This window comes from Rhinichthys klamathensis, unplaced genomic scaffold (assembly GCF_029890125.1).
Source record: "Rhinichthys klamathensis goyatoka isolate OS25496 unplaced genomic scaffold, OSU_Roscu_1.1 h1tg000117l_1, whole genome shotgun sequence".
NCBI classification, from domain to species: domain Eukaryota; kingdom Metazoa; phylum Chordata; class Actinopteri; order Cypriniformes; family Leuciscidae; genus Rhinichthys; species Rhinichthys klamathensis.
The window spans coordinates 1,047,396-1,071,264 of NW_026606654.1; the positions used below are offsets into that span (position 1 = coordinate 1,047,396).

Below are 23,869 nucleotides of genomic sequence, written 5' to 3' on the forward strand. Positions count from 1 at the left end.
AAGGGAACGAGACGATGCGTCACCCTGCCATACTTCCTGCTTCCCTGTGATCGGCTTGCTTCGACTTTTTGAAGCTAATGCCGCGTTTCACCGGGTGAGCCTTTATCCCTTCCTGGTCATGACGTCACCCGCCCGTGACGCTCATTCTTTCCATTGGACTAGTTGACATTGATGCTCAGACGCATTCACGCTGGGGGCGTTCCCAAGGCGTCAAGTGACGCATCGTCTCGTTCCCTTTCTCAGGGAACTACGGTTACAGTCGTAACCTGAGACGATCTTTCCTTAGATTGATGATAAGGCATTGCGGTAGACCGCCGTTCAACTCTGCTGTTGAACGTTAGCCAGTATTCTGCTCTTTTCTCTTACTGCCAACACCTTCAGTATCGATCGCCTCAGGTGTTACCCTTGGAAAAGGGTATTGTAGAGCTTCTCTTCTCTGTGATGTGGCCCCAGAAGAGTCGTCGTAGCTACGTTTATGGTGTTTGACAGTAACTGCACCATTAAAAGCGCTAGTATGCAACTCACTGTCATTTCCTTCAACCCTTCTCTGAATGGCATTCAGTATTCCTCCACCTCTGTCTGTCGTCTTTTGTTCAGGCTGAGATAAAAAAAACACACTTTTCTGCAGTGGTGAAGGCGCTATTACATCTCCAAGAAGTTTGACTGACACGTTGGTTGACCTTTGACCTCAACACATATGAGATCATAAACAAGGGCGTCTGCTTTGACTGAAGAGGCCGTCTTGTACTCCCCAAGTCTGGTCTGGGTGATTTGTGTCAGCTCGCGGTGATGAAGGCGTCTCTGGTGAGAAGATAGGGCAAGATTGCCTTGGCAGGGTTTCAATTAATATCCGTCCATTGCATCCCTGCAGATTTGGCAGCTAGATGAGCAGGAGAGTTTTTCACGATGCAGACATCAACTGATAAAATGGGCAGAAGTGTTTAGGGAATGAAAGAGTGAACACTACGTTTCCATGCTGTTGCGGACCATGCATTTCAGACTTTAATGGGGATTAAATGCAATTGAATGTTTTAGCTTGAAATTGAACGAAGTCCTTCACAGATTTAAACATGATAAAGTGAAATGCTTTCACTATCATGTCCAGGGCTCTCAAGTTTTAAAGACCAGTAAGAGTGACATCCCCCCCTTCTTTTCGCCACCTTCTCTGGGCCAGCATCCTCTTACCTGGCCCTTTTAGGGGGCTTTCCTCTCAGGGCGAATGAGAGGATGCTTAACTGCTTTTTACCTGACATATTTGAAAGACAGATGCAGTGATTAATGCATCCATGGCCAGAATATAATTATAAAATATGACATGATTTTAAAAAGTGACCTATATTAAGCCTATTTGGAGAGAGGGATGTTTATAATGTGACAATATGTCAGTCATCGTGTGATAACGAAAATATGACTAGGCCTAGACTACTTGTTCTGAGCAAGTGTCAGTGAACAGGCTGTAAAACTGTTGGCTAAGTTACAGACACTCATGAAAAACGGATGCTAATTATCTGGTAAACATTCTCTAACATCAGTCAAGTTGTCATTGTTTGTGTCAAACTAGTTTTGAATTTTTTATAACATTAAAACAGGAGATCATGACTTATCTTGAATCTTACCCAGATACAATAGTGCTATTTTCTGATTGGCTATTGTATAACCCCTTTCTTTTTTTTTGTTGATTGGCTGATAAGTGTCAGGCTCGACTAAGAACTCCAGGGGAGACGTGCTTGATTCCTGCCGATTCCATAGTGAGACCGACGTGGCCAGAGAAATTGTGGGGGCTGCGGCATATTAAATATATTATAAATAGTTTTTCAGCGTGAGAAATACAATGTGTGGCAGGAGTGTGTGACAAAAGACCGAAATGAGTGACTGTCACGCTCAATGCGTGACACTTGAGAGCCCTGCATGCTCTGTCACAAACAGCAAATGACTTGTGACTCTTGAATTGTGATGTGTCATGATTAGAGAGAATGATTATTGACCCAGTTACAGCAGTGCTGGACCCATAACAAACATTCACAAGTAACATATTTATTTTATATAGCTTTTATTTCTCCCAGATACTTTTGCTTAGTTATTTCTGTTATTATTCCCTAAATTAGTTTTATCTGATAGCAGCTTGATTAAAAAATAACGTTACTTATAGTCAACACAATGTGTCAAGGGGACCATCAAAATGAAGTGAAACCAAACTGGCAATTCCTGATGGAACCTGTCAAAAATCTAGGGGTTTTTGGCTACATCCTGAACAGCTCAATAATTTTTACTATACGTCTACAACAGTCTCATGTAATTCTTATTTAATATTTGTTAAGGGACTTTAGGAAACAAAGATCACACTTGAATGAAATGTAACTGACAACTTCATCTAAGATAAAGTTGAAAACTACATGAAACATATGTGAAAGCAGTGAGCTATGATCAAGCATCTTATGAGCAGTAAAACTCTCTTCTTTTATCACAGAAATCTTTGATTATTCATTTGAGTCGGTTTAACGAACTCATCTCAATCATGTTCAACATCTATCTCATTCTCGTTCAAAAGAACGATCAAGTATCCACTTCTTATTCAATCAAGCCATGCTGATTTCATGGAAAAGGCTGTTTTTTTTAAGATTCTATATATTAGTCATGCTAATGCCTGAGCATTGTGAGGCGTACGTTTCTCCAACAAATAGATGTATTTACGGGATGTTCTCTATAATAGTCATGCTTTCCCAGTGCTGCTAATGGCCACTTGAGAGCTAAAGCCTGTCTGGCTGCCTGTCAAAGGTGCAGATATAAGATTTAGACCTCTTACGGAAAATCTGTGCACAAATGACATTTCTTCTGAGACATGTTGAATCTGAAGCCTCAGGCAAATGGGCCAGCCAATTAGTGGTTGGTCTAGTGAGTATGCGATTTACCATGTGCTTAATGGTTTCACATGACATATTTTCAGTAGTTTGGGAATGCCATGTTGTTAACCTTGTAAATGATGGCATGACTGTCTGCATTGAACTCTGGTGCCATATCAACAACTCGATTAAAGAATATTCCACGTTACATACAAATTGTCTGTATCATAGTAACGATTACAACAAGAAAGAAACAAAGTCAGCAAATTGCACATGGTTGTGCGCGCACACACATACACACACACACACTCACCTTATTCTGACAATTAAGTTAGGTTAAATTCCTCCATTGAAAAGATTTCAACGTTACCAAAAAAAGTAACATCCATGTATCCTTGTGTGGATATTATGCAAAAGTTACTAGGTGCATCCGATTTTTGTTAGTGAATGATTGCAAGTGAGTATGAGTTTAAATGTTTAGTCACTGTACATTACAAATGTCCTTTAGGCTTCCATTGTAAGTGTTTTATTGAACATGCATTTTTACACTGTAGGACGAATAAAAAAAAAAATCCTGTGGCATTCACAGCATGTGTCATGAGGTTGACAGAGCTTGAGCTTGAACAGAAAATCAAAGCTTACAGTCAATGATTCATCACAGTATTTTTCCCCCAAAGTAAACTGTAATCATTCATCAAAATGTAATTTGCCTCTTGCCCTGAAATTACTTTCTTTTCGCTCTGCCATCACCCCACATGCTACTGGATGATGTTAACCAATAGATAGACAGCTATTTTGTTATTGTTTTAGCAAACTCACATACAGCCTGGCTCCATTCTGGTGTCGAACGCCCACTGTTTTACAATTCAAATTAATCCTACTTCTATTTTTACTCATTGACTATTGGTTACACTTGAAAATAACACATGAGTGGAGTAAAAAGGGTTGCAAATGCTGTTCACATTGACGTCAAGTTGTGTTTAACCCCTATTCAAGTTTAAGCCTGAAAACAAAGTACATCTTTGAAGTGTCACCATAGTGAATGATAAAAAGTTCGATGAAAATTACAGCAGGTGTGCAGTAAGGTTACTGAAAGTTGATAGGCATTATTTATTTGGTGCTGTTGTACAACGAGAAAGAGAGAGACAGACAGAAAAAGAGAGAGAGGTCAAAGCTGCAGTTGAGATTTATAGAGAGTCGTTTCACTTTTTAAAAGCCAGGCCTGTATTACATTAACTTCCCGATTATGGTGGGAGCAGGGAGGCGTAGCTCTAAATCACATCCACTTTCATACAGTGAGGGTATTTTATTGATAGATTATGTTTGTGTCAGTATTCTGAATGCCAAATACACTGCCCCATCTCACTTATACTAAGGCTGAAAAATGGCAGGTAATATCTGTTGGTTTTAAAGTAAAAGAGTTTGAGTTAGGTACGTACGCTCACCTGTTAAGATAGCCAACATGTTAATAGTTAATCTGGTTCTGTTAAAGAGTGGTTTTCAACTATTGATTAGCCATGATCCAACTGTCTTAAGAGTACATTTGACAATGGATGATTTTTAAAGGGGCTATATGTAAGAATTTTCGTGTATTAATCGCTTTTTTATTGCCAATGTGTGAACAGCTTGTAACGGAACTTAAAAAAACTAGACCTTCCACGACTTGCTAGGTTGTCAATGGAAGCCTGTAGACAAATTTTTATGCAAAGCCCGGTTTTGCCGGGAAAATCCAAAGGATGTGAAGGTTACGCACTCTCCCGAGAGCCCCTCTTGCATTCAATGACACATGAAATGAATGCTTGATAAAACGCTGAGGATGATGCCGAAAGAGCCACTCTGTACTGTAATGTCAATGTGTCATGCAAAGAAAAGGGATTCATTCAAAATTCAAACTATAGTCTCACATAGTCAGATCTGTATAATCTATAGTCTCAAACATACTTCAAACTATCATAACAGTGTATTTTTACATACCGATCGGTTTGCACAGCGCAGCTTCAAGTCCAACACACCAATTGTCTTGCTCTAAAGGCAGTCAAATGCAAAAGTATTTGCTCGTGTGACATCAAAGATCCCACAATATTGAAACAAGCTATTTTTTGCTGCTTGATTACATACACTCTAAACAACGCTTGGTTGTTTTAACCCAAATTTGGGTCAAATATGGACAAACCCAAATATTGGGTTAAAAATGTAATTTAAAATTTTAACCCAACTTCAACTTTCACTTTCAACTGTAATTTCTTTTAATTGAATTTTTAACCCAACATTTGGGTTTGTCCATATTTGACCCAAATTTGGATTGAAACAACCCAGCATTTTTTAGAGTGTAGATGCTTTTTTTTCTTCTTTTTTTTTTTAAGGAGGGGGACGTTTTAAGCTATGAAACTGTTAGGATATTTTAATGGTACAAAGACCTATTTTATGTCAGTAGTGAGAAAAATGCACATGCACATTTTTGTACAATAAACAATGTTGGCTTGGCACTGTGTTTGGTTGCCATTTCTGATGTAAAATCATGAATCAAGAAGAGTCCTTAAGCAGAACCAATGCCCTAAAATGAAAGAGTTTTTTTGTTTTGTTTTCCGGCTGCTGAATAAAAACATAAAAGTTACATTTAAGTCATAACTCATAATGTAAGGGTTTTTAAATGTTTGGCTTCTCTGCTGTTTTCAACCCAAATGCACGTAACATCATTTCAAGCGGAAATGCATTAATAATGCACATTTAATGCATCAAAATAAGTTTAAAAAAAATCTGACTTAAACTTAAACTTTTCAGCTCATAAGCAACACAAGTTTCAAAGATTACTTCCACAGTCTTTTAAATAACTCTAAAGGGAAGGGAATAAAACAAAACATTGGTCTAATTGAAATGTTGTGGAAACTGAAATATTTACAAGACATGAATTCCCAGTGTTACTAATTTGCATTTAGATAAGAAATTACTTTGCCATATCCAAATGCGCTCAATCATAAAATGCATTAAATACCAGGCCCTCACATTTTCATTAATTCGTTTTAGATGCCCCTCATTAAAAATACAGTTTTGCTTTTCACTACAAGCAGTAACATCTGCAGAAGTGCAGGGAGTGTGTACGATGTTCGCCTCAGTATGTTAGATCTCCCAGCCATATAATCGTATATTACAGTAGTAAAAGGGCTGCATTATTGCTGCTGTCTTTTACCCATTCAAAGGTAAATAAACCACTCCCATTCCAGACGGTTGGCTTCATTGGCTAGATCTGGCTATATTATAATTGATTCTTTTCCTGATGAATTAAACCATTACTTAAATGGCATATAGTTATTTAAATGAATAACGTTGTTTTGGACACACCTCCAAAGACTGTGTCCCGAATTATACCCATGGCAATTCCTTTAATTATTATATACTGTAGTTCGGAGCTGTACAGTAATGATGTGAAATGGACAGGTCAGGTTACATGTAAATGAGAGAGGGGGAATCTTCATTTAACTATTTATGTCTCTCGCCAATAAAATGATTAACATGACAAAAATGATGCACTCCTAGATTAAGGGGATGGCACATCTTACCCAGAGGCACAACCCTATGTGATTTTCTGTCTATTTTCCCACTTTCCCCCCAAGTGTTGTAGCACAGAGCACCATTGCATATTGTTTTTCAATCATAATTGATTGAGGGGTATTTTTCAGCATACTCAAAGCATGCTGAGAAATATTTGTTGCATATGGTACTAGCGTGAGCCACTTGGGACACCTGCCTAAATTATGTATTGCATTTCAATATCACCATGATAGATAAAGTTTGGGATCCATCCTAAATATGCATAATGGTTTCATTGATTTAAAGTGCATGCTAATTGTCATATTTCTCTTTTTTTTCAGGGTGGTCATGCAACATAGATGCCCATACTCCATCATTGCCATTTCATCACCATTGTCGTGCACCACTTTCAACATCATCATCACCATTGTCATCATCATCATAATCATCACCATCATCATCATCATTATCTTCTATGTACATATTCAACATCATCCCCCTTAAGAGTTATTCACACCACATTGCCAGCTTCGTCATTATAGCTAGAGATTATCTCCACTGTGGAGTCATTAAGCTGTCAGACCTATTGAGTATCTGAATGATGAGGTAGATGTTTTTGATCTTCACCGCTCTAATGCCTGTTGGGTAGACTACTGGAGTGGAACATTAGAACAGATGTTCTGAAAATGAATTGATGGCCATGCTTAGCGTATTTGCACAAAATCCAAACCACTTCACTTTGTGAATGATTTTGCCTCATTAGCTTTGCTGATCAATGATGTGTCCATGCCTTCAATGACGTCAGAGGCAATGGAGATGAATGGCTGCTTGCGGAACAGCCATTTTGGACAATTTACACGATTGTTTGCATTAACAAGCTTTCCAGCTAAATCGAATCTCAAATGTGGGTCAATATCATTGCTTCATTTTGTTTGATTCGCAACTTTTGTGTGATTCACAGACATTCTTGTTTCTTGTGGGGACAACCGTATTAGTCGCATGAAGTCTGAGTCATCATTTCTGACACGTTTTTTTTTTGTAAATGTCAAAATGATCATTGATTAAATGATCGATGAAATAAGCCTCCTTGTTTTATACCCAAATGCATTATTTTTGCAGACTACATTACTGTATACCACATACTATAGTTGTGCGCTGTGGCAGTTTTACAATAGTGCATGTTTTGTAAACTAACAGGCTATGGTTTCAGGTTTACATCACATGACCAGCTCCAGATACAGTACATTTGCCCGGTAGCTTACCTGATACACCGTTGCCCTTGCGATGTGGAGTCCCGTGAAACACAAGTCATGATACAAGAGTTCAAAGACTTGTAGAAGCAAGCTAAAATAGCATGGTTACCACAGCAAATGTATTTTTATCACATGTTCGCGTTTGTTAACACTATCGGTTAGGTTTAGTGTAGGAGGAACGTTACTTTCAAACTCAATTGAGTATTAAACTATTTGTGGCACTCACCGAACATTTCATTTCAGAACTGCCGTGTGATACATACAAAAGCCAGTGTAATAAAACATTGTCAGATTCGCGATAAAACTGATTGCACTTTTAGCACTACTCAATGGAAATTTCACTTTGAAAGTGTTGCGAAACATACAAGTATCAACGAAACACATTTTGCAGAAATGCCGCCACAGGCACGTATTTTCACAGGCACGAGCCTGTGTTGATTATTGAAGAAACTTCTGGGATTCAAAGCATAAAATATTGAATATCTTGGCTTATGAGTTCAGAGGTTCAAGGCCAGCCTTTGAATTTGTTGCTGTTGTCAAAAAGTCTTCAAGCACTATTACTATAACAGAAACCAATAACATCGCTGTCACACATAAATCATTCCCACACCTCAACCAGCTTAGTGTAGATTCCCCTGGCTAGGCTTCCTCCATTAAGACTGCAGGCATATTGTAGTGTGAATACTGTTTTGTGTCTTGGATGGATAGATGGATGATTGGATTGAGAGAGAAAACATAGACGGTACCGTTTCCCTCTTCATAGAACTAAACTGTGACAGTTACCTGTTTTGGTAGACCAGGGGCCTTATTTATAAAACATGCGTACGCACAGATAGATTTAAACGTAGATTGTGCATACGCATACACAATTCCTTATGGCAGAGAGTTGGAGAAGTGCATATTTGGAAATCTAAGCAATTCTTGCAGCTTGCCATTCTTGAGTGAAGGATTTGGACGTTGACTAGATGGCATTTATAAAGCAGAGATCAGAAACCATTCAGCCGTGCACAATTTCAAGATCATTTGCGATTTATACATTTCTGGTGTATGCAGTGCTTGTGCACATTTGAGAAATGGTCGTATTGTAGGACGGTTTTACAACATTTTATAAATGAGGCCCCAGAAGTCTATGACAGCGATTGTAACTAGACCACATTTAATGATGGGTAAAAGCTGACCATACAGTCCTACATTAAGGAAGTTGACGTTTGTGACCAACTTGAAGCATAGCAAAAGGTTAAAAATAATTAATCATTATCAAAAAATAATCAAACAATGTCAGTGACACAATTTAATTCCTAGAAACTGAAACACAAGAACTAACCTTTGTGTTCTGTTTGGTGTCTGGGAGACCAACCGTTAGGTCATTTTAATATCTCTCTACAAACATATTTCACATTGAAGAATCAGGTTGATACTTCATGACTTTTCTTAATCTCGTGATAACTGATTATAAACAAAATACACAGCCTATGTCAACTGTCCTCCATGGAAATTGTTGCATAACCTGTTTGGTGTCTCAGTGACCACATATGTATTTTAAAATAAATGAAATGATTTTTCATCACAATTTTCTGGCTTGTGTACTGAAACACTGCTGCCAGCATTCTTTAACCGTGACAATGTGCTTTTGATGAGGTCAAACTGAACCTAAACAGCAAAAAATGCCAGTCAGATTTCTGAAAAAAAAAGCATGCCAACTTTGTAGTAAAACAGAGGTATAAAGCTTACATTATATAGCCTCTGATTAAGTAAGCATTGTTGGTGCTTAGGGATCATTGTCTACAATAGGGAAATAAATAAATTAAATAAGGTTTATGAGTATCCTTTAAAGATTTCATTTAACCCATGTGCCCTTAATCCCAGATTTTACAGAACTGAGAAAGTGTCCTCCAGTTTAGAATGCAATATTCATCAGACACTTAAGCGGTCTTCCGTTTGAGGCTGCAATTCAACTGGCCTTTTGTTAACTCTCCAAAGCCAATTTTACTTGCATTTGGCAAAACGGAAATGTTTTCTTATGGTTTTATATTTAGTTATCTACAATAAAGCGCGTCTTAAAGTAATGCTTTGTTGTTTATTAAATTGAACTGACCCTCAGAATATTTGCATTGTCCGTTCCTTCTGTGGCCCTTTTGTGTTTTTGCGGTTACATAGTGTCTCACAAGTGTGCAGTTAGCTAGTGTATTAGCAATGATCTGGGACCTTTTGTCAGAGACTTAAAACATAAAATGCGACAAGCTTAGCTTTAGGTTGTCTCTTCCAAACGGTTTTGTAACCTTTTACATAAAGCCACTGTATGTGTTCATGTTATTACCATTGAGATTAGCTTGGTAATTAAGCTCGTTTAATTGGATTTCCTGTAGCTTAGCCTGTTCATATGGGAACACTTGAAGCAATGCATTGATCATAGGAAGTGAATTGATAAGGACCGGCTCTCAATTCTCCGACTCCAGTGATCCATAACCCTGTTGATAGGTCTGACTGGAATAAAGGAGTGCATGTCTGTAATCAGGTGCGCTCGTGGAGGTCAGCTGACTCTGAGTCCACGTGTGCAGAATGCTGAGGAAGTCCAGTCAGGCTCCTGAAAGAAATCAATGCTCCTCTGTGGCAGCATCAGAGTTTAATTCAGCCTCTGACATTTTTCTTTTTCTTCTTTCTTTCTTTCTTTCTTTCTTTCTTTCTTTCTTTCTTTCTTTCTTTCTTTCTTTCTTTCTTTCTTTCTTTCTTTCTTTCTTTCTTTCTTTCTTTCTTTCTTTCTTTCTTTCTTTCTTTCTTTCCCTCCCTTACTTTAGTCTTAGGCTTTGACGGGAATTTAATGACCCGCCATGAGTGGACGGGTAATCAATTTATAAGAGCCTTAATGTATGTATCCACATCCAATGCTAATTAATACAAACGGAGACAGCTGCTGTAATATCTATGCTGTTCTGCTATAGGAATGATGGGCGGGGTGGGGGAAAGTGGGTCACGGGGGTTTGCATGAACTCATTCCGAATTCAAAGGCTCTACTCTAATTTCCCTCTATTTTCCCCTATTTTTCACCTCCCTCGTTCACCGCGACAGTCATGTCTGAAGGACAAGAAGGTGTGATTAACATAGCGGTTCAGAATCTGAGATTATGTGAGAAATACTACTGCTTCACTCAAGCACTCATCCAAAACAGTAAGATTAAAGGACGGCTTTCTTTTTTGTGTGTGTGTGGGGTGTGGGGGGGGGTATAGGGAATGTAGCTTGAAGACCCATCAAATCTATTCATATATATATATATATATATGAAAATGATAACATCTGAAGATATCAACATTTCCTATTATGTTTTTAAAAGGTTAAGCCTTTAAAGGGAACTTACTAGGGAAGTCAAGAAAATTAAATCAACTTTTGATATTTGTACTGAATTTGTTTCATGCCTGATGGGACATAATCTGCAGTTCTTTTTTAGAGCAATAAGAACCCAACTATGATCTAACAGGCCGTATACGCTACATCGTGCAGACAGAACGGCCGAATCTGGTAAGAAAACAGGAGGAGGACTTTGTGTTTATGTTAATGATTCCTGGTGAACTAATTCAACTAAAATCAACAAGTTTTGCTCTCCGGATTTGGAATATTTAATGTTAAGATGCTGACCATTTTACTTGCCCAGGGAACATACAGTTGTGATTGTTATGGCCGTATACTTACCACCGCAGGCTAATGTTAAGTAAGCATTGGAGCAGCTATATGACGTTATCAGTAAACAACAGAACAAACACTCTGATGGAGTTTTTATCATCGGTGGGGATTTTAATCAAGTGCATCTTAAGACTGTACTTTCCAGATTTTACCAACATGTAAAGTGTAAAACAAGAGGGGGAAACACCCTAGATCATGTTTATTCAAACATAAAAGATGCTTATAAGGTTATACCACGACCCCACCTCGGACAGTCAGACCATATTTCCTTGCACCTCGTTCCTGCAAACAAAGCCCTTGTTAACAGTGCTAAACCAACTAGCAGGATTGTTAAAGTTTGGCCTGGAGTTGCCATTAACCAACTCCAGGACTGCTTCGAACACACAGATTGGAACATTTTTCCCATCAGTCAGACTTAGAGATATTTACTTCATCTGTGTTGTCACATATTAGTTATTGTGTGGATAACGTCACTGTTAATAAAAAGATCAATGTATCCAAACGAGAAACCGTGGATGGACAATGAAGTCAAACAGCTGCTCAGGGCAAGGGACATAGCCTTTAAATCAGGAGACTTACAAACATTTTCAACCTCTCCCTCTCCGTGTGTATAGTCCCCACTTGCTTGAAATCCACAACCATCTTGCCTGTTCCAAAAAAAAAAACCATGATAACATGTCTAAATGACTATCGACCGATTGCTCTCACTCCTGTCATTGCAAAATGTTTTGAACGACTAGTAATCACTCACACCAAAGACTCAGTACCAGCTTACCTAGACCAATATCAATTTGCCTACCAGGCAAATACAGTAGATCGAGTGAGGATGCAATCTGTGTAGCTATGCACGCTGCCCTCTCACATCTGGAAAAGCCCAACACATACATCAGGATGCTCTTCGTTGACAGCAGCTCGGCATTTAACACCATCGTACCAAGCCAGATGATCAACAAACTTCATACATTAAGACTAACTCCCTCAATATGCAGCTGGTTACTGAACTTTCTCACCAACAGTGCGGTTGGATAACCATACATCCACAAGGTTGTGTGCTAAGCCCCCTCCTTTATGCACTTTTCACCCATGACTGTCAAGCTACCCATTAGTCGAACGTTCTGGTCAAATTTGCAGATGATATGACTGTCATTGGGCTCATATCAAACAACAATGAAGCTGCATATAGGGAGGAGGTTAAAAACCTGACAGTGTGGTGTGATATCAACAACCTGGTCTTGAACATAAAAAAGACCAAAGAAATGATTGTGGATTTTAGGATCACTAAAAAGATCATCCACAGCCCAGTAACTATCAAAGATGAGATCGTGGAGAGAGTAACCCAGCTTCAAGTTTCTAGGAGTTACCATCACAGAGGATCTCACATGGGGTGACAACACTGCAGGTATAGTAGGCAAAGCACAACAACGCCTCTACTTTCTGAGAAGGCTAAGGAGAGCTAACCTTCCCCAGAAGCTGTTGGTCAACTTCCATAGATGTACTATAGAGAGGATCTTGACGAATTTTATGACAGCCTGGTATAGCAGCTGTACCAAAGCTGCCAAAAAAGCCCTGCAGCAGGTTATAAAAACAGCACAGGACATTGTTGCAATTGATCTGCCATTACTTGAACACCTTCATAACACTCGCTGTTTGACAAGGGCCAATAACATCATCAAGGACATCACTCACCCTTGTCAAAACTTGTTTCAGCTCCTCCCATCCAGCAGGCGCTTTTGGTCAATCTGTTTACGCACAAACAGAGTAAAAAACTGTTGTTTTTTTCCCCAGACAATTTCTCCCTGTTTGACCATGTACGTATAATAAGGTTGTTGGCAATGTGTGACTCACTGTTCAAGTGCAATAATAATTCATGCTGCTATACACTTGTGCAATACTAATAGTGTTGGTACCCTTGCATTAACAATGGATATGGAATTTTGACAATATTCTGAGCAATTTTGAATTATTTTGTATTGTGATTCAGTTTCCTAGCTTTTATATTGTTTTATATGTTATGCTAATTATTTATATTTATTAACTATTTCATCTTGAATTTATTTATTAATTTGTATCTTAGTACATGTATTGTTGACTACTTGTGCTGTTTTATTTTAAATGGATAATTTTCTAAATGCACATTTGGGGTTGTCACAAGAGTAATTTCATTGTGCTACACAATGACAATAAAGTACTTGAATTGAACTTGAATTGAATGAATCAATTCAAGTGGAACATTGTATTATTCAATGTGCGTCCTAAAACAGCCGATTCATTAAATAGGCTCAGTGTCTTGGACGTCCTACAAGACAGTCCATTGTGCATGAGCAGGTCATCAATTCATATATACATAGTTTTCTTTAATTGTTTCAACATTTTTTTGATTGGTTGGTTATATAGCCTACAAGTTAAATGAACTGCTTTTATTATACCTTCATGATGCTTTTAGTAGAAAGTTTGAAGTTTAAAGCATCATCCACTTTTGTTGTACGTAACAGAGCAGCTTGGAAATGTTTACTTACATCTCATTCTTTGTTACATTAGGGGGTCAGAAGAATGACATGACAAATAATGGACTTTCATTTTTGGGCAAACTATTGCTTTAAAAAGTTTATAGATTTAAGTTGCCTAGTACTTTTTAAAAGACCTCTTAACCACCCTGTCATATCTCCTTGTCCTGTGTGGACTGATATTTAGGAGGATCTTGACTTGTGCAACTCCCCCGATGGCCCTCTACGGGTAATTGAATTTCTTTCAGGATCACCACGCTGCCACCAAAAACAAAACCCACGAGAACAGCACTACATCATGTCCTATCAAACATGTCTTTTACTTCACCCGGTTGTGCTTCTTATCAAGCGTGTGTTGTTTGCTTATTTATTTACTCTTTCAGAAAGAAAGAGCGTTGTGCCCAAGCAGGCCTGAGATTGGAGCACTGGTGGATGACGAGGGGTGAGCGGGTGCAGAGTTAGACCTAAGCCTCATTGATCAAATGATGGAGAGCTCAAGAGTTCTCAAAGATGGAGGGGTAACCAGCCTTTGGGCAGTTACATAATGAATGGAAAGCATCTTTTTGACCACAGGCCGGACTGGTGCACTTTAAAGAAGGTGTTTGAAGAATACAACACAAATGAGAAATGCTCAACGTGGTGGCTTTATACAAGCTTTGAGAATTAACCCGGTAGCACTTTATTTGACAGTACTGTTCCCCGTGTACACACTATGTACTTATTGTAGTAATTACAATAACTGGGTAAAAAGTGCAAACCCTGAACCTACCCCTAAACCTAACCTTAACCCATGTAGTTACCTTATATTACCCAGTACTTTCTTACTTTACTTTCTACCCAGTACACATTAGTGCACATACTGTAAAATAAAGGGCAAGCGTTATTTATTAGTGCCAATTACTTACTGTAAATTTGTTTACGGATTGATCTGCAAGAGGTGGTAGCAACTAAAGAGTTCACAATGCCATATTGAGTATAAAGACAAATTTACTGAGTGAATAGCCAGTTGACTCATTGCTGTGAACAGACTGAGAGGGCCTTGAGTGTTTGGGAGACCTGTTTGGAAACAATCACTAACATTCAGGGCTCTGGGCTGTAGCCCATACTTCCCAATGAAAGTCAGTAGAATATGCTGACTGTATCATGCACTGATCTCTTCTGCACTTTAATAACTACTCATGAAAGTTATTTTCTGTTTACTATTGATTCTCTCTTAATGGTCATTTCGAATGATTAAAGAGTATATGTGCGACTGCTCTTCTGAGGCCCTGTAAAGTACTGGCTGAAGCACACTGTTCGTTACATTCCACAAAGCCTACAATGACCTGTAATAGATATTAACCAGCCAGCAGTTTTATAGTCCAAAACAGACTCCCTGTACTCCCTCTCTAATTTATCTTCTTATTAATTAGCCTGGTTCGGAAGGTAGAGAGAATAATCAGTGTCATAGCACAATCAAAGAAATCTGTCCAGTTTACTTTTTGGACTGCGATGTGTGGTCCAGATGGAGATAGAAATACAAACTTTCATAAAGTTTAGAAAGTGTTTAAAGTTTTTTAGCTCTTAGGATGAATGTGTTAGCCTTAAAGGCTTTTTCGACTTGAACCAGTGCTGCACAGACCGATCGGTTTATGACATCAAAGTAACGCGAGAGCGATTGAAAGGCATGCGGAGCCGTCTGCTCTCTTATCGCTCTCGCGGTATTTTGACGTCATTCACCGATCGGTCTGTGCAGCGCCGGTTCAAGTCGAACAAGCCTTAAGTCAACACAAGCTGCGCGTTTCAAGGCACTTCAGTGGGCCTTTAAGTATGGAAGGGATTTGTAGATAAACTGACTGCCCTGGCTTTGTAAGGCTATGAAGTCAATATTCTGTAACATTTGACACCTGGATATAGTTGTAGTAGAATTAACTGATAACTGACTGTTTTTTGTTTTGCACTAGTTTGCACTAGTTTGCACTATGTCAAGTTTGTTTTCAACAATGATTATAAAATGTATTGCTGTAGTAGAAAGTAAGTAGTCTCGTAATCTCATCACAAGAATAAATGACCATAGTTGTGACTAATTACAATTCCACATTGAAATGGATTCATTGGCTCTTTCAAATAAAAGTTAAATAAACTTCACAAAAATAATACATTGATTTGTCATGATACTATAAAAGTCCAAGTTAAATTATAAGGATTAAAAATGATTGTAATATACATATTGTAGTGTAATTGAGTATAAAAGTGTAATTAATTTTAAGTATTATTTTTAATGATACAAACTATGATCAAACTAAGTATTTTAATTTATTCCAACAAAACTGATATTTATAGCTTAAATCAATTATAAATACTCTTTATAGTTACAACTGCAGTTTACCACTTTTTTTACAGTGTATGACTTTATCAGTATGTCTTTATCAGTTTCTAAGCTATAAGTCGCTCCAGGTGTGATAATATGTAATTTTTAAAAAAGAAAGAAAGAAAAGTGGCCAAGACTAAAATAGAGACTCTGAGATCCAAAAAAGACCATAATATTTATATGCAAATTATTTTTTTGCCATAATGCATCTTTCACCAGCAACAGCCATTCAATATCTGTGCATTCTGATTGAATAAAAGAGTTTGAGCAACCAATGTATGTCCAACTGCAAATATATCCTTCAATAGCATTTGATGTTGTTTTAACAGTGCCCATATTGACAAGAGAGACTTTTGTCTGTTTTTTTTACATTTTGGGGTCCTGCAAATGCAAACTTTTGAAAACGATACTGTTATAAACTACAAATTTTTTTTTGAAAACGGTGACGTCATGTACATGCACATTACGTGTTCAGTCTATATGGTGTTTCTTTACAAAGTGACATCGCCAACTGGCCTGGCTTGTATAATACAGCATTTTATTCGTTTTCATCGATCTGTGTGAACGGGGATCGTTTTGTCAATGTTGTCATCTGTACACGAAAAATGCAAAGGAAAACCGATTCCGTTTTTAGTAAAGCTTTGTTGTGTAAATGTACCCTAAATGTATGTGCTTATATAAATAATGCGTATGGTAAAGAAACCTACGGTTCTTGATCCCAAAATTAGCTTAGACAAGCAGTGCTCTATAAACAAATGATCTGTGTCAGCAAAATCTTTGCAGTTGTGTGTAATGAAGGATGATTAGAATAAGCAAACAACTAAAGTAAAACTAATTAAGGTGGATCATTTTGTAAAAGGCAGAATTTTTTTTGAAAGCGAACATTATGTACATTAACTACTGCAGTGCAACATTAGGAGTATAATTTAAATCATGGCAAGCATGGCCCTCAAGGTCCAGTTTCCTGCAGAGTTTTGCTCCAACCCTAATCAAACACACCTGAAGCTAATCAAGGTCTTCATCAGTACCTGAAAGCAAAGCCACGTGAAGGCAAGCCTGCAACCTTAGCCTAAAAAAGTATAACACCTACTAACGCTGCGGTACACAGGGAAGGAGACAAGAGGCCCTTTTTGTAATGGATGTCAACGGTGGAGAGGCTTCACTAGGCTGAATAAACCGCTTTTGTGAGGAAATAACTCATCATTAGTAGTAGTAGTAGTAGCCTTTATTGTCACTTAGTCATAAGTACCAGTGAAATTAGCCATCAACATTAAATGAATCAACAGCCTTTGGCTATTTGCTGATAAACTTTTGCTTCTGATTGATCTATTCTGTTTTATAAGAGAAGTCACAGACAATTGCGCGACAGGTATGATTTCAGTTTACGACTATGGTATCTGCAAACAGTGATTGACTGTCGCACAACTATGAACGAAATTCAATGACGTCAATGCTGCAATGTGATTGGTTTTCAAGGCACACGTGATCCAAGTTAGCTTTACTCTTTCTCCAATGGTAGAGCCACAGACCCTTGTATGTCCCAATAATAAGACCATCTCTGCTTGAAAGGTACAGTTGGTGCTAAACCTGGTCTAAGATATTCCAAAGTTGAGATAAAGCCAGTATCACATATGCTTAAGTTGTTCAGTCATATTCTGGCACTGCAGTATATTTGCAAAGGCCCTTGACGGAAAATTCTACTTTTGTTTGCAGAACGGCCCTTATCCACAAACTCAGGGAATCCGACCGCCGCCCCCAAATACTGGAACTTTTCTTGGATAGCAGAGGAAGAGTTAACTTTCCCTGAGGATCCTGTATCAACTTCAGGTAAGTCGCCTGGCATCAGTATCATAAAGCTTCCTGAACTCTGCGGTCAGAAACAAAAGCAGCCTCTTCTAGGATGTGATGCATGCAGGCAGTTGGTTGTCAGTGTGCATAAAAGTCTGTTTCTCATTCCCAACACGCTCTCATAGCTTTTGACGGCCTGGTCTTGAACTTGCAGTAAGCGTCACGCTGTAAGGATTACAAATGATGTAACAAGCCACAACTAAAAGGATGTTTTAAAGATATAGCTCAGAAAATCTGTCAGGCTCAAGTATTCATAATCTACCGTTAAGAGACATTCAATGCTTTTCTATCTTGGTTAAGTGCATCGCTGTTGAGAATGTTCCAAAGTGCCATTTACAATAAATGTATTCCTTGCACGGCAGTATATGATCATACTTAAAGTTGTGTAGATGACTAGTAGATGTCATTAAGGAAAGAAGTATAGTGGTTGAATAAGTTATTGGAATATTATTAAGAACATTATAGGTGTGTAAAATAAGCATGAAGTACAAATGTTTAAATCCAAACCCTATTCTACACAATAAATTGTTGTGTCAGGTAAATTACAAGATTAACAACTGACCATATATACTTTAAGCTAGAACACACAACACTAAAAAACTATATGAATGCACAGGGGTTCAGGGATTCTAACTATAATTGTTACTATAACCAAAATGTGTTTATTATTAAACACACTGACCATTTAGCACTGTTGTCATGGGCATAGCAGGGCCGAGGAGAGGTGAAGATCTTTTAGCAGACAGTCTTTAATCCATGAACACACAAACACTAATGTCTGCTACAGGCTGTGCGATTTCAAAATCACACTTCATAGACTACGACTCAAGTTAGTATAGAAGAATAATCAGCATGCGCTTGTGGTAAACAAATAGAGGAAGACGAATTGTGTTTTTTTATCTGCACTGAAAGAAAAAGGAGCAAAACCGGGAAAATATGGATGCGGTCAGGGAAAAGAGGCCAAATGGATCTTGAGGTAAGTAGTTTTAAGTTTTAGCGCCCTGTCGCGTTGATCAATAGTACTGGGGGTTCTGTCCAAATCAACTTCCCTTGTCCACTTGACAAAGTTTAACACACTTCAAAATGGCTGTGGGGATTTCCCCGAGGGGTAGTGCTTAAGGAGGTTTGTAAGTGTATGTCTAAAAGTGGAGTTAAACGCAGCCTAACAAGACAGCAATCGAAACAGGAATTAAATACACAGTAAATTAAAACAGGCACAGTAAGACAAAATAATCTAAAAATAAAAAGTCCATTAATATTGAACACAGAGGAATCATGACAACTGTCACCTTCCACCAAGAAGATACCCAGTTCGAGTCCCGGCTCAGTTGGCCTTTCCGTGTGTGGTGCATGTTCGCCCCATGTTGGTGTGTTTTTTTCTTCCGGGTACTCTGGTTCATGTTAGCTAATGCTAACGTTAACAAATAAGTCCTTATTGTAAAGTGTTACCAAATAATTATGGTAAATAATCACTCCCAAAAGCCAAACGATTTTGTCTTTAAAATATATTTTTACTATGTAGTGACCTTTATTTCGCAGCCTAAAACCCAGGATTGGCACAAACTAAACTGAAACCTAATGACTTTATGATATAGGGCCCAATGTCAGGTGAAATTTTAGATTCTTAATATATGCATGTCTGTAAATGAGACTGGCTATTCATCCATGATGTTTCCCCCTCTTCGTCCTGAAACGCTTCAGCATTCCTACAACCCTACAGTGGACAAGCTGTTTGAATGATTGTTGGACTTTAATTTTGGGCCCTTCTAATTTCAACCTCAACCCCTATTAATCAATGTGACTCCTTTCCGGTGCAGTATATAATCCCGACTTTTTATGATCAAGCCCTGCCATATATTTGTTCTCATTAAATGTACTCTTTCTCTCTGAAATATGTCATCTTATATAAGCAACATTTCCTAAATATAACATACCAAGTAGAACATTTTTAATATTATTGTATTAAAATATGATAAGCAAGTGCTGGAGAATTGTTAAAAACCTGTTTGCACATTTGTTTCTAAATCCACATATCACCTTTGAGAGCTTCAATAAAACTCTTTTGGGCCTTGTTCAGATCACCGAGAGACGGTGAAGGGCCTTGTCAGTTATCCCATATGGCTCAAAAAAACAATGAAAGTCTCTCAACAGCCACAGTTTATGTCAGAGGTCAGAATGTCTGCCATAATTTTGCTGTGCTGTTGCCAAGAGCTGTCACAAACGTCTGTTTATGCAACACTTCTCTTCCGCCATATAGCCCTCAAATCTCATTCCCTCTCGTGTCCAATTCAGGGTGATTGACGTGTGGAGATTGAGACTGGAGTGGCTGTAGCTTGAGCCCTTATGCCTGGGTAATTAGTGTCCCTTCACTGGCCGTGCTTTCCTTGATTTATGTTTGGCGCCGGGAAGCTGACAACGTCCGCCATCCATCGACATGATTTAGACGACGGGGTGGTCTAGATTTTTAGGGTCTGAGTAAAACAGCAGTTCTTCTTTGTCATCACATTCACGCATTCAAAATGCATGTTTCAGTAACATCACACCGTCCAATATTCACAAAAAGAAAGCCTCCCGAGGGTACACATGTCTTGAATGTTGGTTTATGGAGCCTGACATTGCCAGCTTTGATCTAATCTGTGAAGCAAAGCAGCCGCTCGGTTTTGGGTTCACAAATGAACACAGTGGTGCTCTGATGTCACAACGATGTCACTGCTTCCAGTCTCCCCGCTGCTCAAAAAAATCACCTCAATCTTCACGCTGAAATCATTTTGATTTGACCTAGATAGCTGAGCACAGCATGGCTCCAACTGTAATGGGGTGTGCAAAGCTCCAATCTCCTCCTGGCTGCAGAAATTTGCAAATTAATTCAGATAAGGCCGGTGGGAGACTCCGACACATCGTCTCAGCCGAGCTCTATATTTTCAAGCGGGCAAGACTTTGATGAAGGTGAATGACCCACACCACTACTGGTGACCTGATAGATTGCAATCTTTCCACAGCATCTGTTGCATGCTGGTGTTTATTACACCCAGTAAAAGTGAGTCCGAGGGGGGCTTGGCTGAACACTGCCATCACCCAGAACTCCCAGCACTCCAAAATCGAGATTGATCCCCCACTCCACTGCCATGACACCAGGACTAATAGTCTCTCTTGTTTTGCCGTGGTTCTCTGCCAAAACAAGCCCCTGGCACAGCTGCCATTTACGTGTGCCAGGAGACTGGCGGCTTTTGTCTGGCGGAGAGAGGGCTGTGAATAAGATAAAACAAAAGGCCATTTTATAACACCTGAGGTCAGTAGTTACATTCTGGAACAACCAGGTGTTTCATGGGTTGGCTGGCATGTTTGTTGTTTTGCATTTGGTTGAGACTGAGTGGTACAATCATCAAAACATGAACATATAAATGCATTCTCAGCCAGTTTGGTTAGCAAAAAATATTAGTACAAAGCTGAATGGTCAGGTCTTTTTAGGGAAGATACTCAAGGCTTGGTTTGTAGAATTGGATAAAGAACCTTTTTTAAAGGATACCCCACCTCATTCACCTCCAGTGTTTTCTACAGCTGCGTATAAGACTTTTGTCAAATTTTGGACCATCCCTCACCATAAATCAAGTTCAGTGTAACAATATTTCTGGGTTGTCTTGATAGCACAGCCCTCTTTAGGTTATGCCACAGCATCTCAACTGGCTAAAGGTCAGCACTCAGGACAACACACATTATATTTCTTTCAACCGTTCTTTTGTTGATTCGATCATTGTCTTAAGCATCCCAACCTTTCTAAAGCTCGAACTCATGAACTGCTGTCCTTACATTCTCCCTCAAAATGTCTTGATAGACTTTTGAATTCATTCTTGCTTCGATGATTTCAGTGTTCAGGCCCTGAGGCATAATGCAGTGCTAAACCGTGATGCTCCTTCAACCATGCTTTACATCTGGGAAGAGGTTTTGGTGTTGGTGTTCAATGCTTTGCCTCTAATCAAAGCATTGTGGATATTTGCCAAAACATGTCAAGTGTCCCCATATGTGGAATATCCAGAACAAATATTAGACTTTTTCATTATTTATTTAATGATTGATTTATTGGCAGCAGCGGTTTCCATGTTTTATGAACACCATTCTTGTTCAATGTTTTTTTCTGATAGTACACATACAGTAAATAAACACTTTCACAGTTTGTATAGTTTTCTGGAGGTCTTCAGCTGTTATCCTTGGGATCTTTCTTGTAGATGAAGATCACCCCATATTTATGAGTTCTGTATTTTCCAAACCAGCTTATATAATGCAATTAATGTCGAACACGCAAAACATGCTCAAAATGCACTCATTTTGGCTTGATGAGAGATGTACGTGAGCCAAAGTTTGGGCTTGTGTTGCTCGTTTCCAGCCCGTTCTCATCCTTTGGCGTCATACATGTGACGCTTTGGACATTTCGTTGAAATCTTACGCACATGGCATCCTTTAGCATCAATATGAGACGCAGAACCCAAGGCGTCATACAGGTGACGCTCGTCTAAATCCAACGCACATGGCATCGTTTAGCGTGAATATGAGACGCAGATCCCAAGGCGTCATAACCGTACCCTACCCCAGACCTAAACCTACCCATAACAGTGCGTGTTATATTGACGCTAAAGGATGCCATGTGCGTAAGATTTCGACGAAATGTCATATGGCGTCACCTATATGATGCCAAAGGATGAGAATGCGTTGTCGTTTCCCTTAAGCCGGTTTTAGTTTCGCTAAATTAATTTGATTAGTTAATCACTTGGTGTTTATAATATATGTTATTTATGTGTATTTTAAGTTCCTGTTCTGTTCTGAACCGTCAAATTTAAAGTGATCGCTGTGGAGTGAGGGGAACTAAAATAAATGTTAATAGTGTTTATATTTTAGTTTATCTACCAATATTTTACATTTATTTCTGAATGTAATAACAACATTTGAATTATACACAGATGCGACTTATGCTTTTATTTTTTTTAACAATGCAATTTTGACACAGTGTGCCTTATTTCTTTCCTAGAAAGCACCTTAACCAGAGCAGAAATTGGTGTATTTGTCCAGGTGTTCTGGGTGGTGGTTGCTGAGGTGTTTGCTAGAGTGATAGTTAGTTACTATGATATCCTGTTACCTTGATTTGGCTTGTGTCCCTCGTTCGGTTTCGGTCTTTGAGATATTCATCACCCATTGTATAGTTAGTCTGATCACTAAGAAAGTAAATAGCACATCTCTCCTCATAAAGCTGGCTTATTAGGTAGCATTCTTGTCCTTAACACAAATGGTGCAGGGCAAGTGCACTTATGGTATGCACTTACTTCCTGCAATGCCAAAGTCATGCATTCATTGTTTATTTTTATGACCCAGTACGTCACATTAATGCTATTTACACAATTTATACAAAGTAATAGCTGGCACATATGACATCTATCAAAACAAAACATGTTTATGGTAGTCACATATGCTTATAAAACCAGCAAGTCCAAGTTTAAACAAATTCTGTCATTTAATATAGATGATGTCTTGTATAATGCTGTTTTAAGTAACTCTCTTAACGTTTACAGGCTCATATCTTGTATCTGGATCCAGTGCAGCTGGCACTCATCTGTACATTTTGTTAATAGATCCTCTGGGCCCACTGTCATAATATGCTGGAATGCGTGATAGTAAAAATTGATGGTGCAAGACGTGAGTTCTAGGATCCTGTCCACACCTTTCAGATAGCCTCTCAAATCCCATCATGCCATTTCCTGCCGCCCATTGACGTAGCAGACTATACATGCTACATTTAGCAACAGAATTCATCTAAAACGAAATGAGAGTTAGATTGATTTCCGTCAGAGGTCTACACAAAGAGAGAAAACAAGAATGGTGGAG

The 23,869-nt window shown here is 38.6% G+C and overlaps 1 protein-coding gene across 1 annotated transcript in view; it reads left to right on the forward strand.

The window, feature by feature from the left end:
* Nucleotides 1-23,869, forward strand: part of alk (ALK receptor tyrosine kinase) — a 468,950-nt gene that overhangs the window by 196,026 nt on the left and 249,055 nt on the right. The window contains exon 2 of the mRNA XM_056255076.1: nucleotides 17,864-17,977. Coding sequence (XP_056111051.1) covers nucleotides 17,864-17,977 — 114 coding nt within the window. The remainder of the gene's footprint in view (nucleotides 1-17,863; nucleotides 17,978-23,869) is intronic.